Source organism: Pogona vitticeps, chromosome 4, assembly GCF_051106095.1.
Source record: "Pogona vitticeps strain Pit_001003342236 chromosome 4, PviZW2.1, whole genome shotgun sequence".
Lineage (NCBI taxonomy): Eukaryota > Metazoa > Chordata > Lepidosauria > Squamata > Agamidae > Pogona > Pogona vitticeps.
In genome coordinates, this window is record NC_135786.1 from 221,489,835 (window position 1) to 221,510,219 (window position 20,385).

The 20,385-nt window shown below is 38.1% G+C and overlaps 1 protein-coding gene across 6 annotated transcripts in view; it reads right to left on the reverse strand.

Annotated features, from left to right (window-relative positions):
• The window catches only part of CSMD3 (CUB and Sushi multiple domains 3), a 700,243-nt gene that overhangs the window by 369,033 nt on the left and 310,825 nt on the right, over window positions 1–20,385 (reverse strand). For 4 of the 6 annotated variants that reach the window (XR_013544184.1, XM_072999268.2, XM_078391602.1 and 1 more), the window contains exon 7: window positions 3,508–3,804. The exons of the other annotated variants lie outside the window; for them this stretch is intronic. Coding sequence is in view for 3 of the 4 variants with exons in the window: in XM_072999268.2 (XP_072855369.2) it covers window positions 3,508–3,804 (297 nt within the window). In the remaining variant the exon portion in view is untranslated. The remainder of the gene's footprint in view (window positions 1–3,507; window positions 3,805–20,385) is intronic. 6 annotated transcript variants of the gene reach the window in all.

Genomic DNA, 20,385 nt, shown 5'->3' on the forward strand with positions numbered 1-20,385 from the left:
TCAGAACACTTGGACATTATGAATCCCTGTTGCACCTGAGCCTACAGACTCCACCTCCAACGAGGTGTGTTCCAATTGGTTTGTTCAGCATCAGCTGACATCAGTTCCATAAGGCTCGTGACTGGAGGAAGCTAAGTCTCCTGACTGTAGGAAGCTAAGCCTCATGACTGAAAGAGGCCTGTTTACAGAGGCAAGGTACGGGCAGTTTTGTTCTCTCCTCAGCTTACTTCCATGTACAAGATGCCCCACAATTTTTAGTGTAATGATTTTAGGAAAAATTATCATCTTATACACAGAGAAACACTTAAGCCAAAGTCTCATATAATACACTTTTATTTTAGGACATTTACCTGTGTATCAATCTCATATCTTTAATATTGTTTAGAAATCCTCTGGGTTTTTCCAGGAATCAGTAGTTAACAGAATTCATGTATTGGGTACCAGTGTGGTGCAACAGACTGAATCATGAACCCAAGTCAGGAAGAAAATCAGATTAGGTTTTCTAACGTTGTTGTTGTCATGCGCCATCAACTCATTTCTGACTTATGGCCACTCTATGAATACATGATCTCCAAAAATTCCTGTCATCAACAGTCCCTCTCACTTCATTAGAGAGTCTCTAATGTTACAATAGAATAACTGACATTTACAACATCTGGCATTCTTCAAGAATGACCGGCTGAAAACAAAAATCTAAACATTCACAGTATTTATATATTACTGTGACAGTCTAAACACCATGAATGCATTCCATGATATGGTTTTAATTAACTAATAAATTAATTATTTCAGGTGAGGGCATAGACCTCCAACCCATATTAAAAGAAAGGGGGAAATACTGTACCTGCTCATGAAAAACAGTGTCTTCTGGTTTGGCACTATTTGTAAGAATATCTATAGCTCCCAACAGCAATAGATGATAATGTTTAAAAAAAAAAAGACAGTTCATATGAAGAATAATAAAAAAACTATGTGGCATTGTTTGGAAGACAACTGGGATTTCATGGAACATAACTGAACACCCTTAGAACAGGATCTCCAGTATGCTGACACAGAAAGAATACTGCAACTATCACTGGCATGAATCCAATGAGGTGCAGAAAATCTGTTGAGAAAATAAGATAATTGAACATGGAACACATGGAATTTAGCAGAGCCAGTGTAGTAGAATAATTAACACTAAGTCAAACATGTAGAGGGAAAACTGTCTCTGCATAGGTATATGTTACTGCAGAACACAGAAATATAGTTTTGGGCATTAAACCCAACCCTAAAAAATCACTAAAAGTCCAGTAGCCAGCTTTCTAAAAATGTGTGGTCTAATATTTTAGAATAAGAATATATAGACTTTTCTCACTTCTTTTTATCCCTCTCTCACATTCTCAATCTACTGTCAAATGCATTAAAAACACAATCCTACACATGATTTCTCTAGACTTTTCAATCTCTCTTTCCACTTTCAATGTATTTCTGGTTGCTCAACAATGCAATCCTATATGTTGCTCCTCAGAAGTCTCTCCTCTGCTTCGTGACAAGCATAATTAGGATTACAGACGTAATAAAAGTAACATATCAGATACCTCTCAAAATGTAGTGGCTAGAACTTAACACAGTAAGCCAGCAGAAATATAAGAATTGCACAGAATATAATGGACAAGTTACAAATACAATGCCATCTGAGTCCAATTTCTAGAAAGACATGGAATAAACTAAAACCCATTAAAAAAAAACAATAGTTACCCAATGGTTTAAAAAATGTGCATTGCAGGGGCATCTTTTCTTGCTATGACTCAATATGAAAGGAACTCAGTTTAGTGTTGAAACATGAGTCTACAATTAATCTCTTATGACTCAACACCATTTACTATAGCTGTTTTTTAATTTACTCTTCTTGCAACAAAATATGGATTAGCTTATTGAAAAGACCCTCTCAGTGGCAGTACCCGGACAGAGAATGCTTTCTGTAAGCACCTGCAATGATATAATTTTAGGGCCACACAAAGAGATTCTTCCTTCCACAAACATAGTCAACAATCTTTCATTCTGCCTGTCTGTTTGTTTGTTTTTTAATCTTCGATTTCTTAGAACACTCTTCCTAGGTATTGTCTTAATTATTTTAATTCTTAGTATTTTGTGACTTAGTTATAAACCTCTGTGAGAATTTATTCTGAAAGGTAATATTGAAAATATCTACAATAAGTAAGCCACAAATTATTAAGAAATAAATTCAGAAGAAATAAATTCTATATTAATGTCTGAAGAAATTGTCTGTAAAAGCTCAAATTAAAATATAACAACTTAGTTTTTAAGGTTCCACACAGTTTTTGTCTTTTTTCTATTTTTTGTTTTGTTTTTGCTTATAGCTAAATGTCACTAACTACAAACAGAATAATATTAATACTAATACAAATATGGTACTTTAAGATGTTAAAAATTAAATAATGAAACAATTTTAAATGGAGGAGACCTATGTTTTTCATCATTCCATTGGTTTACTTACATTTTAGAGAACACAGTTTAAATTTAGACTAAAGGAGAATTCCATAACATGTTAAACATGATGGTTCCCATAATGGTTCCCATAATATAAATAAGAATAAATATGGATAAATAAGAATAAGGAAGGGTATCAGTTTGAAAAGTTACTGATAAGTGTACTTATTAGTTGGCTGTTCTTCCTTCTTGAGGTCACTGTTGCCCTAATGAGCTACAATGGATGCTAAAATTGTCTTATGTAATAGGACGAAATACTATTTTAAAATGCCACCACAGAAATGAATTACACATTTTGCAATATATGGTCTTATCAAGTTTCAGTAATTTAATTTTGTAGATTTTTCTGAATTTCAGTTTTACAATTTAAAGTGGGTCTGATAAGTAATTTTGTTTTTGTTTTTTTGTTTCGATCACAGTGAGTCCATCTAATACTGTCAAAATATGGCAGTATGGAGCCCATTGTAGCGAGGAGTTACCTATCAAATGAGCTAGGGCTTTCTGATTCACTCATACCTGGACACGCTAAAATTATGTCTCCACTATTTTGCAAAAATGTGTGGTGTTGGCTTAAAGGCAAACCATGCAGGAGTGGGATCCATATAACAATCTGATACAAATGAAATGGGCAATTATACTAATGGCACATGTGTAGAGACAGTTTCAGCTGGACCCAATGTGGGAACTGTACTACAGAACATGGCACTTAAATAGGGGTGCATTCTTTATTAATTTCAAAGACACTGCACTTTGTTTAAGTGTGCAGGAAGATGCTATACTTTACTGAGTCCTATACCTTACAAGAGTGATTTTTTGACAAGTATCCAACTTTTTCTAATAGTTTAGTTTCTCCATCTGCCAGATCTTGACTAATGATCTTGTCTTTTACCTTTAAAAAAAAAACAACTGAGATATTTCCTACCCTCTTAACGATGGAATCAGGAAAAAAAATAGTGTAGGTGACACATCTATGACTGCAGACTAAATGGGCACAAGTAAAATAATGTCCAATACCTCTATGAGTAACAACTGCAAGCTCGTTAGTTCTTTCTATCTGCTCAGCATTTCTTGGCCGTCTTCTTGTACTTTGGGTATCTGCTGATTGAAGGGAGAGGGCTTCCTTGGAAGTGATGAGTTCCAGATCTGATTTTCTGAGATTCACAGCTTGCACTTGCTGCTCTTCGGAAACGCTATGGCTGGTGACAGTAACATCAGCAGATGTGCTAGCAACAGTAATATCACCAGCGGTAGTCGCAATATCATCCTTTAACTCACCAGTGGAGGCAGTTTGGGTCAAAGTGGTAGAAGAACCTGTGGGACACACAGTAGCACTGGATGCTAACTTTTTTTTCTTTGGAATTGTGTAATTTTTTTCTGCTCAATTTCATCAGATAAAATCTCCGCATTAAAGACAACTGACTTGACAAGAGGCAATTCAATAGTTGTTTGTTCAAATAAAACCTGCCGTACTCGCTAAACACATTTGCACATCACTAAACATAAAGTACCTACACTATAGGACTCACAAAACACATTTGAACTTAAAACGTGACAACAAGGATAGGACACAATATTGATTAGTGGCATCAAGAGGTCATTAAGAACTTGGCCTTTTATCAATCACTGCCAAAGTCATCTGAAAACGTCATGTTTTACAAAAAGGCTATTTAAGTACGTACACATGGATATAAGCCAATATGCTACATAAAAGTCATAAATACTTTAACAACAATAAAGAATACTATTGTGGATTTGTGTTTCTTTACTGAATGGCATGTACTTTTGTTGCTGTTGGGGCTTTTAAAAAAGAAAACAAAATTAATGTTATCCTTTAGCTGTTACATTTTCCCTTTCACCAAGATGCTTATAGTATTATGGGTATGATCCTTCCTTTGCCTGCTACAATGACCTGTGTATGGAGGTATCTCCTCAGAGCTCAGTGATGCTCTGTCTGTTTGTTCCACCTCTTAGAGGTGCATGCTGAGGGTTAAGAGAACATAAGATTCTGAGAATTCGTACAAATATCCCAAAGCAAGAGGCATTCCATATTATGACAACACTGTTTCTCCTAAGAACCAGAATAGAGGAATAAAGGCTGATTTGATGAAAACAAACTTCAGGATAAGTTAATGTGATATATAGGATCTATATTCTATGTATGAGATAGGACCATCTGCTCATTCTTCTTTCAAACTGTTTCTTCCCCCAGAATCTGGAATTGCTTAAGGGTTTGGGAAAATACAAACTTCAGAAAAAGGAGAGACACCATGATCATGGAAGTAGTTTTCTCATGATGAGGCTCATCCATTCCACTCTAGTTCTGTGACTTTAGGAAACTAAACTGCTTAATTAAATATGATGGATAACTAGATCTCTGTGAGAAAATTTCAGTGTTTATATGTAAAATGCTGACCCCATGTAGCATATGGCACATTTCTAAGTGGGAATATATAGTTCAAATGTTTTATATTTTTAAAATTCAATTCCAGCTAAACCTGAATGGAATCAGGGTTTCTGTTGTAAGCATATTAAGAATTACTACAAATAAGAAGCTTAAATAAAAGGAAAGTTGGACTAAAGATATATCTTCTGTGGATAAAGGTTGTCTCTGCTCAATATTCAAGGCTGTCTGCTTTTCCCTACCCCATTCAACATTGTTATCCAATCACCTACAGGTGAAGCAGGGTGTGGGGATATAATGGCTTTAGGGAGATCTGTCTTATCTGGGAAAGCTGTATATGCTTAAATAATTGCTTCTATAAGTGAAGGCTGTAGAAACTGAAAGCTGTAGGGACTTCTTGTGAATCTGGTTCATATACGTATCTATCTAACCTGTGTTTTTTCCCTAACCAAGTAGGTCCTGAACTCTTGGACTGTGTTTCCTCAGGACTAGATAGTGATTAAACTGGAATGATGAGTATTAAATTAGTGGACTAACACTAGAAGACCCAGGCATTGGTCTGAGAGGGCTAACTAAATCCAGACCTTAAAGTAAGGTTGTAGATCAGACAGTATAATGATAAACATATATTTAAAATCAGAAAAAGAAGCTGGAACTCTACTCTGGATAGTTCTCCTAGGAAAAACAAATAAAACACACACAAAAAAACCCCTGTATCTAACACCCAAACAAGACGTCTCCCTATCCTGGCCAAAGAAAGCAGGAATCTGAAGTCTCAGATGAGGAATACATGTGGAAATTATTCAGAGGATAAATAAAAATGGAAAAAAAAGATTAAGCTTCCCAACTATTCCCTCTCCCTTAATCCAAGACTATTTTAGATTTCTTTGTTGAAGCTCTTTCTCTTTTTGGATTCTTGATTCAGGCAAGACAGAATGACATGCACGGATATGAATTTTATGCAACTGACAAAACCTTCAATCATTCTTCAAGGGTTCTGGCAACAGTTCCTATATTAAGCCTAGAAATGTGAAGATCTTTACTCCAAGAGGATTTACATATCTCATAACACAGCAACACTGCCTCCCAATAACTTTGATATTTCAGTATTTCTTACTAGTACTACTACGATAGTTGAACCTCCTTCCTGCTACTAGCTGCACTCCCTATTGGCTCCTTCTGTCCTTTTTCTAGAAGGAACTCTGGAATCTTTATTTTTGACACTACGTCACATAGGAGGTAAACATCTAATTCACTGCACATCCTAGAAGTTCAAGTGCAAGGATAATCTCTCTCCCAACTCTGAATATTATTTCTTCTGTTTTACAACAGAACCATCATCACAAGATCTGAGTATCCAGTACTGAAACATGAAATGAAGTTTGAACAAGCATTCTCAAAATGTTTCCCAATCTCATCATGGAAATGAGGAATGCTTGTCCTCAAGGACCTCTAGGCTCAGTTCAACATGCTCTTCCTCAATGTGTCTGCTGCTTAATGCATAGTTAGGCCCTAAAAGCTAACTAAATGCCCCACATATAACAAAATCACAGTTCGTTAAAAATGATGCTCTTGAAATGATATTTGGAATGTAGAGAACAAAGAAAGCAAAACACAGAGTGCAATATGATAGCAGATTCCTTTGAAGTTCTGTAACCTATTTTTCCCCTAAGTTATTTAACTGGTCATTTTTAGAAACAACTGTTCCAGTGTTGTATTCTCGAAGGCTTTCACATCCGGGATCTGATGGTTGTTGTGGGTTTTTCAGGTTCTTTGGCCATGTTCTGAAGGTTGTTCTTCCTGACGTTTCACCAGTCTCTGTGGCCAACATCTTCAGAGGACTGGAGTTGGAACTCTGTCCATGCTCTGTTGCTGTTTGTTGGATGGTTGAGTATTTATAGCCGTGGGAACAGCTTTTTTCTTTTTTTCAGGAGATAGGGTGATCTCCCTATCCCCTGATGCAACAGACCATGGACAGAGTTCTTACTCCAGTCCTCTGAAGATGCCAGCCACAGAGACTGGTGAAACGTCAGGAAGAAAAACCTTCAGAACACGGCCAAAGAACCCGAAAAACCCCCAACAACCAACTTTTCCAATATTCTTTGAAAAATCCACCCAAAATGTTCCAATATTCTTCTAAATATCATGTTTGTTTCAGCTTTGCACCAACTATGCTTACTCACAGCTTTGAATACTATGTTTGAGAAAACAATTAGTCAGGATTTAACAACTAGTGATCTACCAAACTGAACACAGCTATTAATGGTGGCCTGACTCTGGCTGGATACCCTTCAGTACATATCACCTCCTTGTATTCAATCAGACAGAGATTATTCACAATGCCTGCTATCTGATTGATTGAATTGAAGAGGCTGGATATTTAACTTGAACCTTCTGCATGTAAACCATGTGGTCCATCTTCACCTAATGAGCCACATTCACTCACTCACTTCTTCAATTTATATACTGCCCAATTAGTGAATTCATATTACTCTGGATTCTGTACAAGCAAGCAAAACCCCATGACCCCCACATTCAATTTAGTGATCCTTGTTGCAAAAATCAGAATTAACAAGCATTGATGTGGTCCGCTTAGCTAATACTTTAAGTTCTTAGAATGATTTTGATCATTTATTATTTCCCCAGTTGTTCCTAGGGTAATCTTAATGTTAATTGAGCAACTCAAACCAGGCAAAGTTCCTGGAACTGATTATATTCCACCTGACTTAATAAAGTCCAACTCTGACTTGTGGGCTCCAGTATTAACCACTTTATTCCCTTGGATTGATGAAACAGCATGTTTTCCTGAGGACTGGAGCCTAGCCATCATTGTCCCAATTTACAAATGAGGAAATAGAGGGGACCCATTTAACTATCGACCAATAAGCCTATTAAACACCATTAGCAAGCTATATGCAAGGCATTTATTGGGTAAATTACAAGACTAGCTGCTGGAGGACAATATACTTGCAGAGGAACAAGCTGGATTTAGGCGGGTAAGATCCACCATAAATCAGGGTCTTATTTTATACCACCTGGCATGTAAATACTCCTCCCATAAAGGCTGTGCCTTATATGCAGCCTTTATAGACTACCTGACCCCATACCAAGAGAAAACCTGTGGTCTAAATTCAAGACCACAAGTATTAATAAACGGCTTCTCCTGCTGATGTGGCAACTTCATGAAAATACACACTTGTGGGTTCTATGCAACTCAGTTGCCAAGCCCCTGTGATTAATGGAGTAAGACAAGGATGCATGCTAGCCACCACTTTGTTTAATTTCTATATCAATGCCTTAAGTTTAAGTAACCCCAACTTTCATCAACCTAAGCTTGCCTCTCACCCAATTTCGTTACTACTTTATGCTGATGATGCCATTTTATTGTCAACATTGTGTGTAGGCTTTAGAAGACTTCTGAGAACCTTCTCTCCTACTGCAATAAAGACTAATAATAACTAATAATCAACTATTCCAATACCAAGATTATGGTGATTAATAGAAGGTGAATAAAGCATAAATGGACACCCTAAAGAGCTAGTATCATGCTATAAATATCTTGGCATAGTCTTCCACTCATCCGGATTCTGGCTTACACATGTAAACCATGCAGCAATGAGTGCCCAGAAAAATACCATAGCACTAGCCTGATTTTTCCATACTGATGGGGATAAACATATTCAGCAATAAAAGTTTTTAAGGCCAGGATTATTTCACAAATGCTTTATGGCTCTCAATTGTTTGTCTAGGCTGACTTAATGACCTCTGGAGATTGTTCAGACCAAACAAGAGCCGTCCTGGGAGTTCCACCTTGTACTTCCAGTGTGGCTCTTCGTTTAGAGGTCGGGTTAGTATCCATTAAAGCACAGGCCAAAGTCCTTATGGCAACGTACTGGCTTAAACTTATTTTTTCATTGGAAGGTTTGGCCCCACTGATGTTACTAGGTACTTCTCAGTTGGAGTGGAAGAAGCATATAACTGAAGAGATATCGAAATCTGGCTTTTCTCTCAGTACACTTATAGCAATGGGTCTTACGCACGACGTTAAGGCGGTGAAGTTAAGGGTATGGGATATAGAATTACAGGAACATGTTGGCCAGCTGGAGAAATCTAACTCTCTTAGGAAATCTGCTTTAATCATCTCCTTGTATTTAGCCAGTACTATAGGAAACCCACAAGGGCTTTTACACTAGCCAGGTTTAATGTATTACCTTCTAAACTTCTGGAGGGATAATTTCGAGGTTTGCCTCCATCAGATTGTATCTGCCCTTGTAATAGTGGCAAAATCAAAACAGTTGTCAAAACAGTTGGGCATGTTCTCTTATATTGTACTTGCGATCGGAATTTACATATGAAGCTTCTGCTTCCTATTATCTCTAAATCTCCTTGGAGATCAGAATTATGTACAGTTGCTACTCTCTGACAATACCCCTTATAGTACAAGACAAGTGGCCAAATTCTGCACTGCAGCAATAGTTATTTGAGACCAGATGTTTGTGTTGCAATCTAAGGTGGACAATATAATGCTTTTATAACATAACACTGGCCAAGGTTTCACTTATTTTAAAGATATAGTCAGCTTAGCTGATTATGATGTCATGAACTTGAAAGAAGGGGTTGATTCATTATGATTTTAATGGAAGAATGTATAATTCTTCTTAGTTTTATGAAATTGCATTGTATGTATTTTATATTGTTCTAGCCTTGCTGATCTTTAACTCTAATAATAAAGTAAACGGTAAAGAGAATTAAGAACTATTCTGTGCAGTTGTTGAATTTCCATATAAATGCAGTAGAACTGCCCTTCCATTATCACAGTCTGCTCACCTAATTAATGTAGAGGTTGATTTTGGGCACACATATTTGAATGCTCCATATCTACATATAGAAATTCCACACATAGAGGAAGGCACTGGAAATATCTATTCCCCACATCCAGGAAGAGGTGCAAGAGCATGAGGGGTCAGCACTGCAGGACTTCCCCCCCCCCTCACATATTTATACTATATTGAAAATGAATATCCCATTGTGCTGTTCCAAAGATAGTGAAAAACAGTTGTTGTTATATGTTACCAAGTCACTACTAACTTAACAACACTATAAATGAGTGACCTAATTAACAGCCCCACTCAGGAAAAAGAAGAAAGATGCAACTAGGCTAATGGAAAAGGATAAATTTGTTTCATACAAGCAGAAATCTTCTCACATGGTGAGGCTTCCACCTCTCCCAGGGCCCTCCCAAGATCTGTTTCACAGGGCTGCCAAGATTCCAGAAAAGTTGCTTAAGGCAGGTAGAGAGCTCTAAGAAAAAAGAGAAACCGCCCTTCTCTGTTTTCTACTGACAGAAGTAGAAGGGCTTAATGGAATTCCAGCCATGTTGTTGTTGTTTAGTCGTTTAGTCATGTCCGACTCTTCGTGACCCCATGGACCAGAGCATGCCAGGCCCTCTGTCTTCCACAGCCTCCCGGAGTTGGGTCAAATTCATGTTGGTAGCTTCGATGACACTGTCCAGCCATCTCATCCTCTGTCGTCTCCTTCTCCTCTTGCCTTCACCCTTTCCCAACATTAGGGTCTTTTCCAAGGAGTCTTCTCTTCTCATGAGATGGCTAAAGTGTTGGAGCCTCAGCTTCAGGATCTGTCCATCCAGTGAGCATAGCTAATGAGAAATTATACATTGGCCAAAATCCTGTTGCTAAACATAGTAAATCACAACTAGGGTAAGCCCACTGAATCAGTGAGGATTTGATGAGCCAACTCTTCCTTAAATTCTACTGATTCAACGGGCCTCCTCTAGTTGCAATTTACTTTGCTAAGAAACAGGCTTTCAGTCATTACATATTTACTCAATATGCCTCAGTGCTTAAATGAACAGACAGCATTTAACTTGATGTTAGTGCCTGTTGGGCGTCCTAGGGGGAACATTCCACAAACTGGATAGTACCCTTTTACCAACTCTCCACAGAGTCCAGTAGTCTCAAATTGAACACATAATGTCAGTACCATCTTATAAATAATAGTTACTGTTTTCTTTTGTCTTAAAATTTTTGGGACAGTATGTTCCAGCCATTCTCTCCCCATCCCCACCATAAAGAAAGAATCATTTGCATTCCATTTAATAAACAATGGGACTTACTATACGTCCCTGGCTATTCACCTGGTGGAACAATACAGGTATTGGAAGTTTGGAGTGGTCGCGTGCAAACAGTCTCTTCTTTTAAGGAGTCATAATTTTAGCTTAAGATATTTTTATAGGAACGAGGAATATTTTAACAGATGTTTTCACAGAAGATGACTTATTTTATAAAAATACATCTACTCCAATAATTTTAAATCATGCACATTCAGTTTGTTTCTACTCCTCATTTTCTCAAATTGCTAAATGTTGTGTCCATTCTGCTTATTTCCAAAAGGATGGTTCAACTTATAGTAATGGATTTTCCTGCTGAGATTATAATGTTTAGTCCTGGCATAAAGCATCTGATTTCTACTTGGTTAGGTCAGAGCTAAGTACTTCTACAACATTTAGACATATTACATTGCACAGCAGTTGCTAAACCAAAATCCACATAGTTCATTATCCACATTCAAATAACAGAATTCTATTCAGTATCCATGTGATGTACTTAGTTATACTACTTCTCAGAAGAAGGAAGAAATGTTCTGTCTTCTGTCCAGTTCATGCAAGACGTAACTGATGTTATGTCTTGCATGAAATATTTAATAAGCAATGTTGCATTAAGACTGGCATGCATCCTCTTTTCTATTTTGTTTTAAAATTCAAAGGACATACTTTCTGTGCCCAGAGACAACGTCACATGCCTTCAGCTTCAATATACTATACATAGTAATTGGAAAGATAAATACAAGTTTGTTCGTTTAAATTAAGTATACTGTAACTCCCATATGATTATTCTATCAACAACCACCTGGAGTGAACCTGGTGGAAGTATTTATGTGCAAAGGTTTGCACACATTCAACAACTAGTGCACTCCGCATGCAAGCAAAAGACCTAATTTGTAAAAAGATGACTTAATTCAGTTTCAAAATTTATTTTTTTGTGATTTCTTCCAGAATTCTCCAACCAACGGTAATCTAAAAAAATCTCTTCTGACCAATTTAAGCAAGCCATAAACAGCCTGATCATTATGAACTGGGACAATGTTTGCCCTTGCTGTGCAAAATGTATGAGATGAGGGAAAACCTAAAATATTTCAAGGATAGAAAGCATCCACATTAAAGAATCAGCTACTGATACAGCTGAAGCATAAGCATACGGATAATGTTGCTGAAGGTTCTAGCAACAGAATTCACTTTGGTAAAAAAAAAAAGTATAGCTATAATGTATGTAAAATCAAAGAGAATTGTAAGGAAGGGGCGAGAGAAATCTGCAGTAAACTTTTTACCCTTTAAAAGTACTATGGCTTCTCCTCTGTGAAAATAAGCTCCAAATACCATAGACGACATATTTACATGAGGACAATAGCTTCACATGCTTCAACCCCATCTCCTTCACTTCTGATCACCCGGGGCTGATGTGAAAGGTCTGCAAAGGAGCTGTAGCTCTATCAAGCAGTGCATGGCTGAAGGATGCAACTGACTGGAATCCCGTCTTATCTTTATTCCACTCTGCATGGGAACATCAGGACTGGAAGTTAAAAAATGGGAATCTCTGTTTACATGAACTGAAACTAGAAAACCTGAACAGAGCTTTTGAGGCTTTGTTTTAAAATCAGAAAATAACTAAAGGGGAAAACAAGACAGATCCTGATATTTAATATATTTTGCCTGGCTTTGGGAGTGGCAGTTATTACTGTAGGAAGCCATACTGTACATTAAAAATAGATGGAGGTCCTGAGGGTGGGTGGCCCCTCCATTGGTGGTTTGGGAAACTCCCTCTCTTTTGGGGGAGTGACTCTCACCGCGAAGAGTGAGGTTCGCAGCTTGGGGTTCCATCTGGATCCGGCACTCACCATGGAAACGCAGGTGGCGTCAGTGGTCTACTCCACCTATTTCCATCTGTGGCAGATTGCCCAGCTGCATCCCTATCTTGATGTTGGGGCACTCACCACTCTGGTCCATGCGCTTGTAGTCTTGAGATTAGACTACTGCAATGCACTCTACGTGGGGCTACCTTTGAGATTGATGAGGAAGCTTCAAATGGTGCAGAATGCGGCAGCCAGACTTCTCAGTGGGACGAGAAAATATCAGCATATTTCCCCCACTCTGTCTGCCTTGCATTGGCTGCTCGTTTGTTTCCACATTGATTTCAAAGTGTTAATGATGACATATAAAGCCCCAAAATGGTTTAGGACCTCGATCTTGAAATATATTATTACTGTTGCTTTTTATTTTATTATACTGCTTTTATTCTATTTTTATTGTTAGCCGCCCAGAGTAGATATTTTTCTAATGGGCGGGGTATAAATTTAATAATAACTAAATAAAATAAATTTCCCTCCCATTTTGATAGTTCAAATATTAATGATAAGATAATATATGAAAAGTTTCAATTTAATCAGATTATTTCACCATTTTTAACACCCTAGAAAGAAGAAATGGGAGAAATAAATCAGCAGGTGTAGATGTGGTACAACTAGAACTATTTCAAGCTACAGAGACTCCATCTACAAAAATTCTAACAAGAATGTGCTAATGAAGAAAAAAAATGACACAGAGACCAAAAACCGGTCAATATGCATTTCAGGCCCCTAGAAAAGTGATGCCAAAGAATAAAGTAAGTATAGGACCTGTGCACTAATTCTCCACACTTGCAAAGTAATGCTCAAAGTTTTGAACAGAGAGATGGGCATGAATTTTAAATTATGAATTGAAAAAGTCATCAAAAATTGCTCATTCATTGAGTCGTATGCATCAGAAGTGACACTATATGAATTGCTGAATTTTACTGATTTTTGATTTTTCAATTCATCAGGGTATAAAATGTCCCCCACGCACCTAGAGATACCAAAATGCAGAGATGCCTTCCTGACTCTCCTCTACAAACCTTGCAATTTTAGTGAAATATAGGTTTTGGACGTCCAAGTTAAACACCCACAAAGAGCCCCAGCATGGAAAGTTCCCCCCAGGAACCTAATGAGACACGGAAATCATCAGTACATTCTCCTTGAGTGCCCTCTACAATTCTTCCAAGTTTGGTGAAGATTGGGTTTCGGACATTCAAGTTATACATCCAAGTTATACACCCACAAAGTGTGTCCCCTCAGGAAAGTGCCCTTTAGCAAGCTGGCTTGGGAAAATTCCAGTACTGCCTCAAGCCAGCTGCTAAAGGGCACTTTCCTGAGGGGACACACTTTGTGGGTGTATAACTTGGATGTATAACTTGAATGTCCGAAACCCAATCTTCACCAAACTTGGAGGGATTGTGGAAAAGAACCTGGAGAAGCTTTTCTGTGATTTTGGTTTCTCTAGGTGCCTAGGATGAACCTTCTTGGGTGGGGCTCTTTGTGGGTGCATAACTCAGATGTACCAAATCCAAATTTCACCAAATAGCAGGACTTGTAGAGGGGAGTCAGGGGACATTTCTCTGAAACTTTGGTATCTCTAGGCACCTTGGATACATTTTATAGGGTTTTAAAGTCAAAATGAATCAATGAATCACTCTGTTGATTAGTCAGAAAAAAATAATAAATGTGTGATTTGTGATTAAATGACCTTGACAAATTATGAATTGTGGTGAATCATATTTTTTTATGCATGCCCATCTCTAACTGTCACCATATATAGAATAAGAAACCGCGGATTTTCATGATAGAGTCAGAAAAGGGAGAGGCACTAGAGATCATATTGCAAATATACACTGGCTACTACAGCATTTCAAAGAATGTCAGAAGAAAATCGCTCTATGCTGTACAGAATAAAAGCAAAAGCTTTGGAACATGAGAAGCTATTAAGTGTTTTTTTTAAAGGGGGACACTTGTTTGTCACATTACATAACCTATACTCTGGAGGCTACTGTTAGAAGAAAAAACAGAGAAAGAGAATAGTGTCCTATAAGCCAATGTGTCAGAAAAATTGTATTGGGTCTCCCTGTCTGTTCAATCTGAATGCAGAACATGCCATACAGAAAGCTGAACTATATTCATATGACGAAGGAGTGGAAATTATGAAAAAAATATCAATAACCTAAGATAAGCAGGTGATGCTGTACTACTAGCAGAAAGTAGCAATGACTTGAAATGACTCTTAAAGAAGGGTAAGAAAAAAGTGATTACAATGGAAAGACTGTGTAATGTTAACACTGACAAGGAAGAAACTAACACTGAGTTTTCTGTATGCTGGTTTAATCATCAATCCAAAATACACTACGGCTAGGAAATCAGAAGACTCAGATTAGGAAGTGAGTCTATAAAGGAACTATAAAGGAACACTGCCCCCCCCCCCCCAGCGAGCTGGGTACTCATTTTATCGACCTCAGAAGGTTGAGTCAACCTTGAGCCGGCTACCTGGGATTTAACCCCAGGTCGTGAGCACAGTTTTGGTTGCAATACAGCAGTTTAACCACTGTGCCACTAGGCTCATTAACCGTGTTTATCTGATTCAGTGAAAGGAGGCCTTGCTCACTGGAAGGAAAGATCCTGAAGCTGAGGCTCCAATATTTTGGCCATCTCACGAGAAGAGGATTCCCTGGAAAAGATGTTGGGAAAGTGTGAAGGCAAGAGGAGAACGGGATGACAGAGGACGAGATGGCTGGACAGTGTCATCGAAGCTACCAACATGAATTTGACCAAACTCTGGGAGGCAGTGGAAGACAGGAGGGCCCAGTGTGTTCTGGTCTGTGGGGTCACAAAGAGTCGGACATGACTTAATGACTAAATAATAACAAAAACATATTGTTTTTATTCAGTTTTGGTGATAGGGACAGTTTTAATAATGTACTGGTATGTTTTGTGCTCCTCTTTATTCTTTTCATACCTTTGTAGGCAGTTTGGAATATTGAAGTGAAACCAGCCAGTTGGAGGGCAACAGAATCTCCTTCTGGTCCAGGGGCAGGACCATGCCCCAGAGTGGCAGAGTGTGGTGTACAGTGGTGCCCCGCATGATGACGATAATCCGTCCCACTGAAATCTCTGTTTAGTGAAATCGTCGTCATGCGAAAACCCTTTCCCCATTGGAATGCATTGAAACCCAGTTTAATGCGTTCCAGTGGGGAAAATACACTGCTGTCCAGTGAAGATTGTCCATAGGGAAGCCATTTTGTGAGCACTGATCAGCTGTAAAAATGCCATGTGAAGCATGGGTTCGGAAAACACAGGGCAACCATTTTGCGAAGCCGACAATCACCAGAAAAAATCGACGTCTTGCGAACAAACGGTTTGCGAAACACAGACCTAATCGATGCCCCATTGAAAATCCCCCATAGGAATGATTGTTTGGTGAATCACTATAGCAATCGCAAAAAGTCATCATTATGCGGATTTGTCGTTTAGTGGGGTCGTCATCTTGTGAGGTACCACTGTACACCAATGTGATGTCCAAGAGACTACCACTCCTGGATGTCCTTGGCTGGTATCAGGAGGAGACAGTGGTTTGCATCAGATGGCATTTGGGTCTCCTAGCAAGCTTGATGCACCTTCAGTGCTAAGCCCGGAAGCTGCTGCTGTAACCAATAAAGTTGTATCCCCTTTTCCTCTAGCCAGTGTGTTTTATTCCTGCAGACTGGATCTACTCTACTGGAGGCCAACAGCTGAATTAAACAATTTTATATCAAACATTTATTTCAACAGAAATAAGATAAGGCATTACAAAAATCAAAATTTCAATGTCCACACTAATAAAGGATGAAACACAAGTTTAACTAAGTGGCCTGCCATCTTCTACTACCCAGGTGTCTTTAAAAGCATCTTTTATATACACATACAGAATTCAATTTATCAATATTGAGAATATTTGCCAATTTCTGTTTTTCTGAGTCTTCCACTGATAAATGTGTTTCATTCTTATTTGAAGACAAGCAAAACTATTTTTAATCATATTAAATCTTCAGAATTTGAGCAAATACACATTTTTGAAAGAATGTATACAGTATTCAACATACTTGCCTGTACAATACACCATTTTATGGGATTCAATTATGCCTTGATTTCTTATTTCTAAAGCAGAAGGCAAAGCAAGGAAGGCAATAAAGAGTAGCTGACATGTTACGTGGTACCTGCCATCTTCTACTAGTGGGGTCTTTAGAGGCATCTTCTATAGTCAACATAGGGCATAAGCTAGGTTTAACAATGGAAAAATGGCTGAGATATGCCTAGGGGTCCCCTATAAGTCCTGGCCTCTGATTCATATTGTTTACTGACTCCACACTTTATACCATATTTCACAAAAAAACCTCCATGCTGACATCAGATTCACAAAAGAATAAAACTCATCTTTTTTCATACTCTTGGTTATTTATAGACTTGTAACACCTGAAACAAGTAGTCATCTCTCTCTCTCTCTCTCTCTTTTTTGTATTTAGGCATCCTTCAGTCTCGAAAGATTATGGTAATGTGCTCTGTATGGAGGACTTGGAACAGCGTCTAGTGTGGCTGAGGAAGCCAATTCGAGAGTGACAATCTCTTCCACACTGAAGACAAATCCAATCTGTCCCCTGTCCAGCTCCCTGGTTTTGCTGCTTTTGTGACTTCCTCCTTGCCTCGGCCTGCTGGACATGGGTCTCTTCGAATTGGGAGAGGCCATGATGCAACGCCTGCCTCCAGGCTGAATGCTCGGATGTCAAGGTTTCCCACCTGTTGAGGTCTATTCCTAAGGCCTTCAGATCCTGCTTGAAGATAACCTTGTATCGCAGCTGTGGTCTCCCTCTGGGGCGATTTCCCTGCACTAATTCTCCATATAGGAGATCCTTTGGAATCCGACCATCAGCCATTCTCACGACATGCCCAAGCCAGCGTAGACGTCGCTGTTTCAGTAATGTATACATGCTAAAAATTCCAGCTCGTTCTAGGACTACTCTATTTGGAACTTTGTCCTGTCAGGTGATACCAAAGATCCGTCGGAGACAACGCATATGGAAGTCATCTCATAAAGAATAATGAATAATAGTTTGATCTAATAACCTTACTTAAGATAGCCGCTTTTTAAATAAGAATTGTTAGCATCTAACTTCTAACACTGTTCTCTTCCTGACCCCATTTATAGCAATAGATTTGCTTCTCAATACACAGGGAGAGCTTTGAGATATTTGTCATGTATGACTTGCAATGGTTATGAAATACAAAAGACGGTAAGAGCAATCACAGTTGTTCTCTGATTGTTGAGGAATGACCTGGTCCATTAACCAATAAAATGGAAATTTAAAACCTTGAATGGCTCAGATAATTCCTAAACTATTTATGACAAAGGGAATTTTGCTCTTATTCCATAGCAAATATTAATATACTTAAACTGACTTAAAATATATTGTGAAGCCGCACAAAATGAAGACACCTATTTCAGCAGTAAATAAATTACTAATTGCAGCTTTCTGCACAAGAAATGCACATATTCATAACAGGAGAAATGCTTAAAGAAGAATGGGAAAAAAGGAAACATTTTTGGTGAATGGCACAATATTGCTTGTTTATTATCAAATGTGATCCATGCTATTGCACAGATTCAGCTATAGTTTCCAAGGACATGTTTAAATCAGCTTAAGTATATTACTGTCTTAAAGGAACAGGGATGGGAATACCTGCCATTTTCACTATTCCCAACTCTCCCCCCCCCCATTTTATTGCAAATATCAGTAAATTCTGTCCAAAAATGATCTTAAGAGAAAATTTTCACCTATCCCTAGCTGACAAACTTGCACCTGGTGCCACAGTGGTATTAGCTGATTCTCACTTATGGCAGCCATAGAAGGGTTTCTGAGGTGCATGAGATATTAAAGCACTGGTTTTATCAGTGCCACATACCCTCAGTGGTTTGCTCTAGCTGAATGGAGATTTGAACTCAGATTCCTAAATCCTAGTCTATCCATAATAATACACTGGTCCTCACATGCCATAGAAGAGGGCCACCCTGGTGCCCGGGAAGGTGTCATTCAATCCCATTAACAGACGTGTCTCTCTGAAGAGCTTAATTACATTTTACTGAATTTATATTGAAACTTCTTATGAAAACACATTAACTGTACCCAACGCAACATTGTTTAGATTTCGTTTAGGCTCAGGTCCACACATCTGCAGAAGATGTTTCAGTAATCCTACTTGCCTTGAGATGTTTCCTGGCTTTCTGTGAGCACATTTACCATATTTTTCGCACCATAAGACACACCTTTTCCCCACAAAACAGAGGGGTGGAAAGTCTGTGCGTCTTATGGAGCGAAGAAAACAGATTATATTTTCCTGTTTTCTTCTCCTAAAAAATTGGTGCGTCTTATTGAAAGGTGTGTCTTATGGAGCGAAAAATACGGTAATTTAAAATATAATTTAAATGTGCTACTTCAAAGTTGACCTGACTATTCAACCCAGCATAAAAGATGGTGGAAAGGAGATGGAGAATTATTCATTTATTTCTCTTTGTAGCACTGTATTGTTTTTAATAAAACCAACCTTTATCTGGACTACTCGAATTCAAACCCTGAAAATGCACCAGTTTGCTTATGCCTTTGGGAGATCCTTCTGATACTGAATGTTTGGCAGTCTGATAACGTTGCCTTTTTATGGAGCCAAGAAGCACTATTTCAAAGGATGACACAAAATCTAACCAGTATAATTAGAAGAATGCATTCTCTGTGATAACTGCAGGGTGCAAATCTTATTTTAGAAGATTGGAATAAATGGATTCATTTATCATAGGAAAAAAGAATAAGTGCAAAGAAGCAGGAAGAAACAAAACTGATTTGACTGGTTCATCAGTTTTGGAGTTTCTTGGCCAAGTTTATCAAGAAAGAAGACTAACTAGAATTGTGATTTCCTGTCTCAAGTAATACACTAATAAAGTGAGTCACCACTGCCTCAGGAGGGAGACTTTTTGGAAAGCCAGTCTTGGCATTCCATTTGAAGACTCACACTACCATGTCCCCACACAAATAAAAATTCATAGGGGAGTTGGATTCAAATTAAATATAGGGCTAGATAATGTTTGGTTCTAGTGCTTGGGGAGCTGCCCATATCCCAAAGCAGGAACTCAATCTTGCTTATTAGAGTTTTTTTTAGCTAGAACGCCAAATGTAATGAAAATAATCAAGGGTAAATTAGCAGAGTTATTTTCAAAGTAGCTGTCAACAGGCAGAGAAGAAAGCTGTAAAATATGCTTTTTGATACAGTTGAGGTGGTCTCGCTCATTCCACAAAGGGCAAAAGAAAATTAATATGCAGCTCTAAATGGGAAAGTATTTGCAACAAAAACTATTACTTTTTTAAAAATGTTTGTACTAAGTCTATCGATTCATTAATGAGTTCCAAGGAAATATACGGCAAATGTAAAAAATTCTATGGTGTGAATTGCATAGTTAAAGACTGACGCTACTTGGATTCCATGATTCTTTAGAT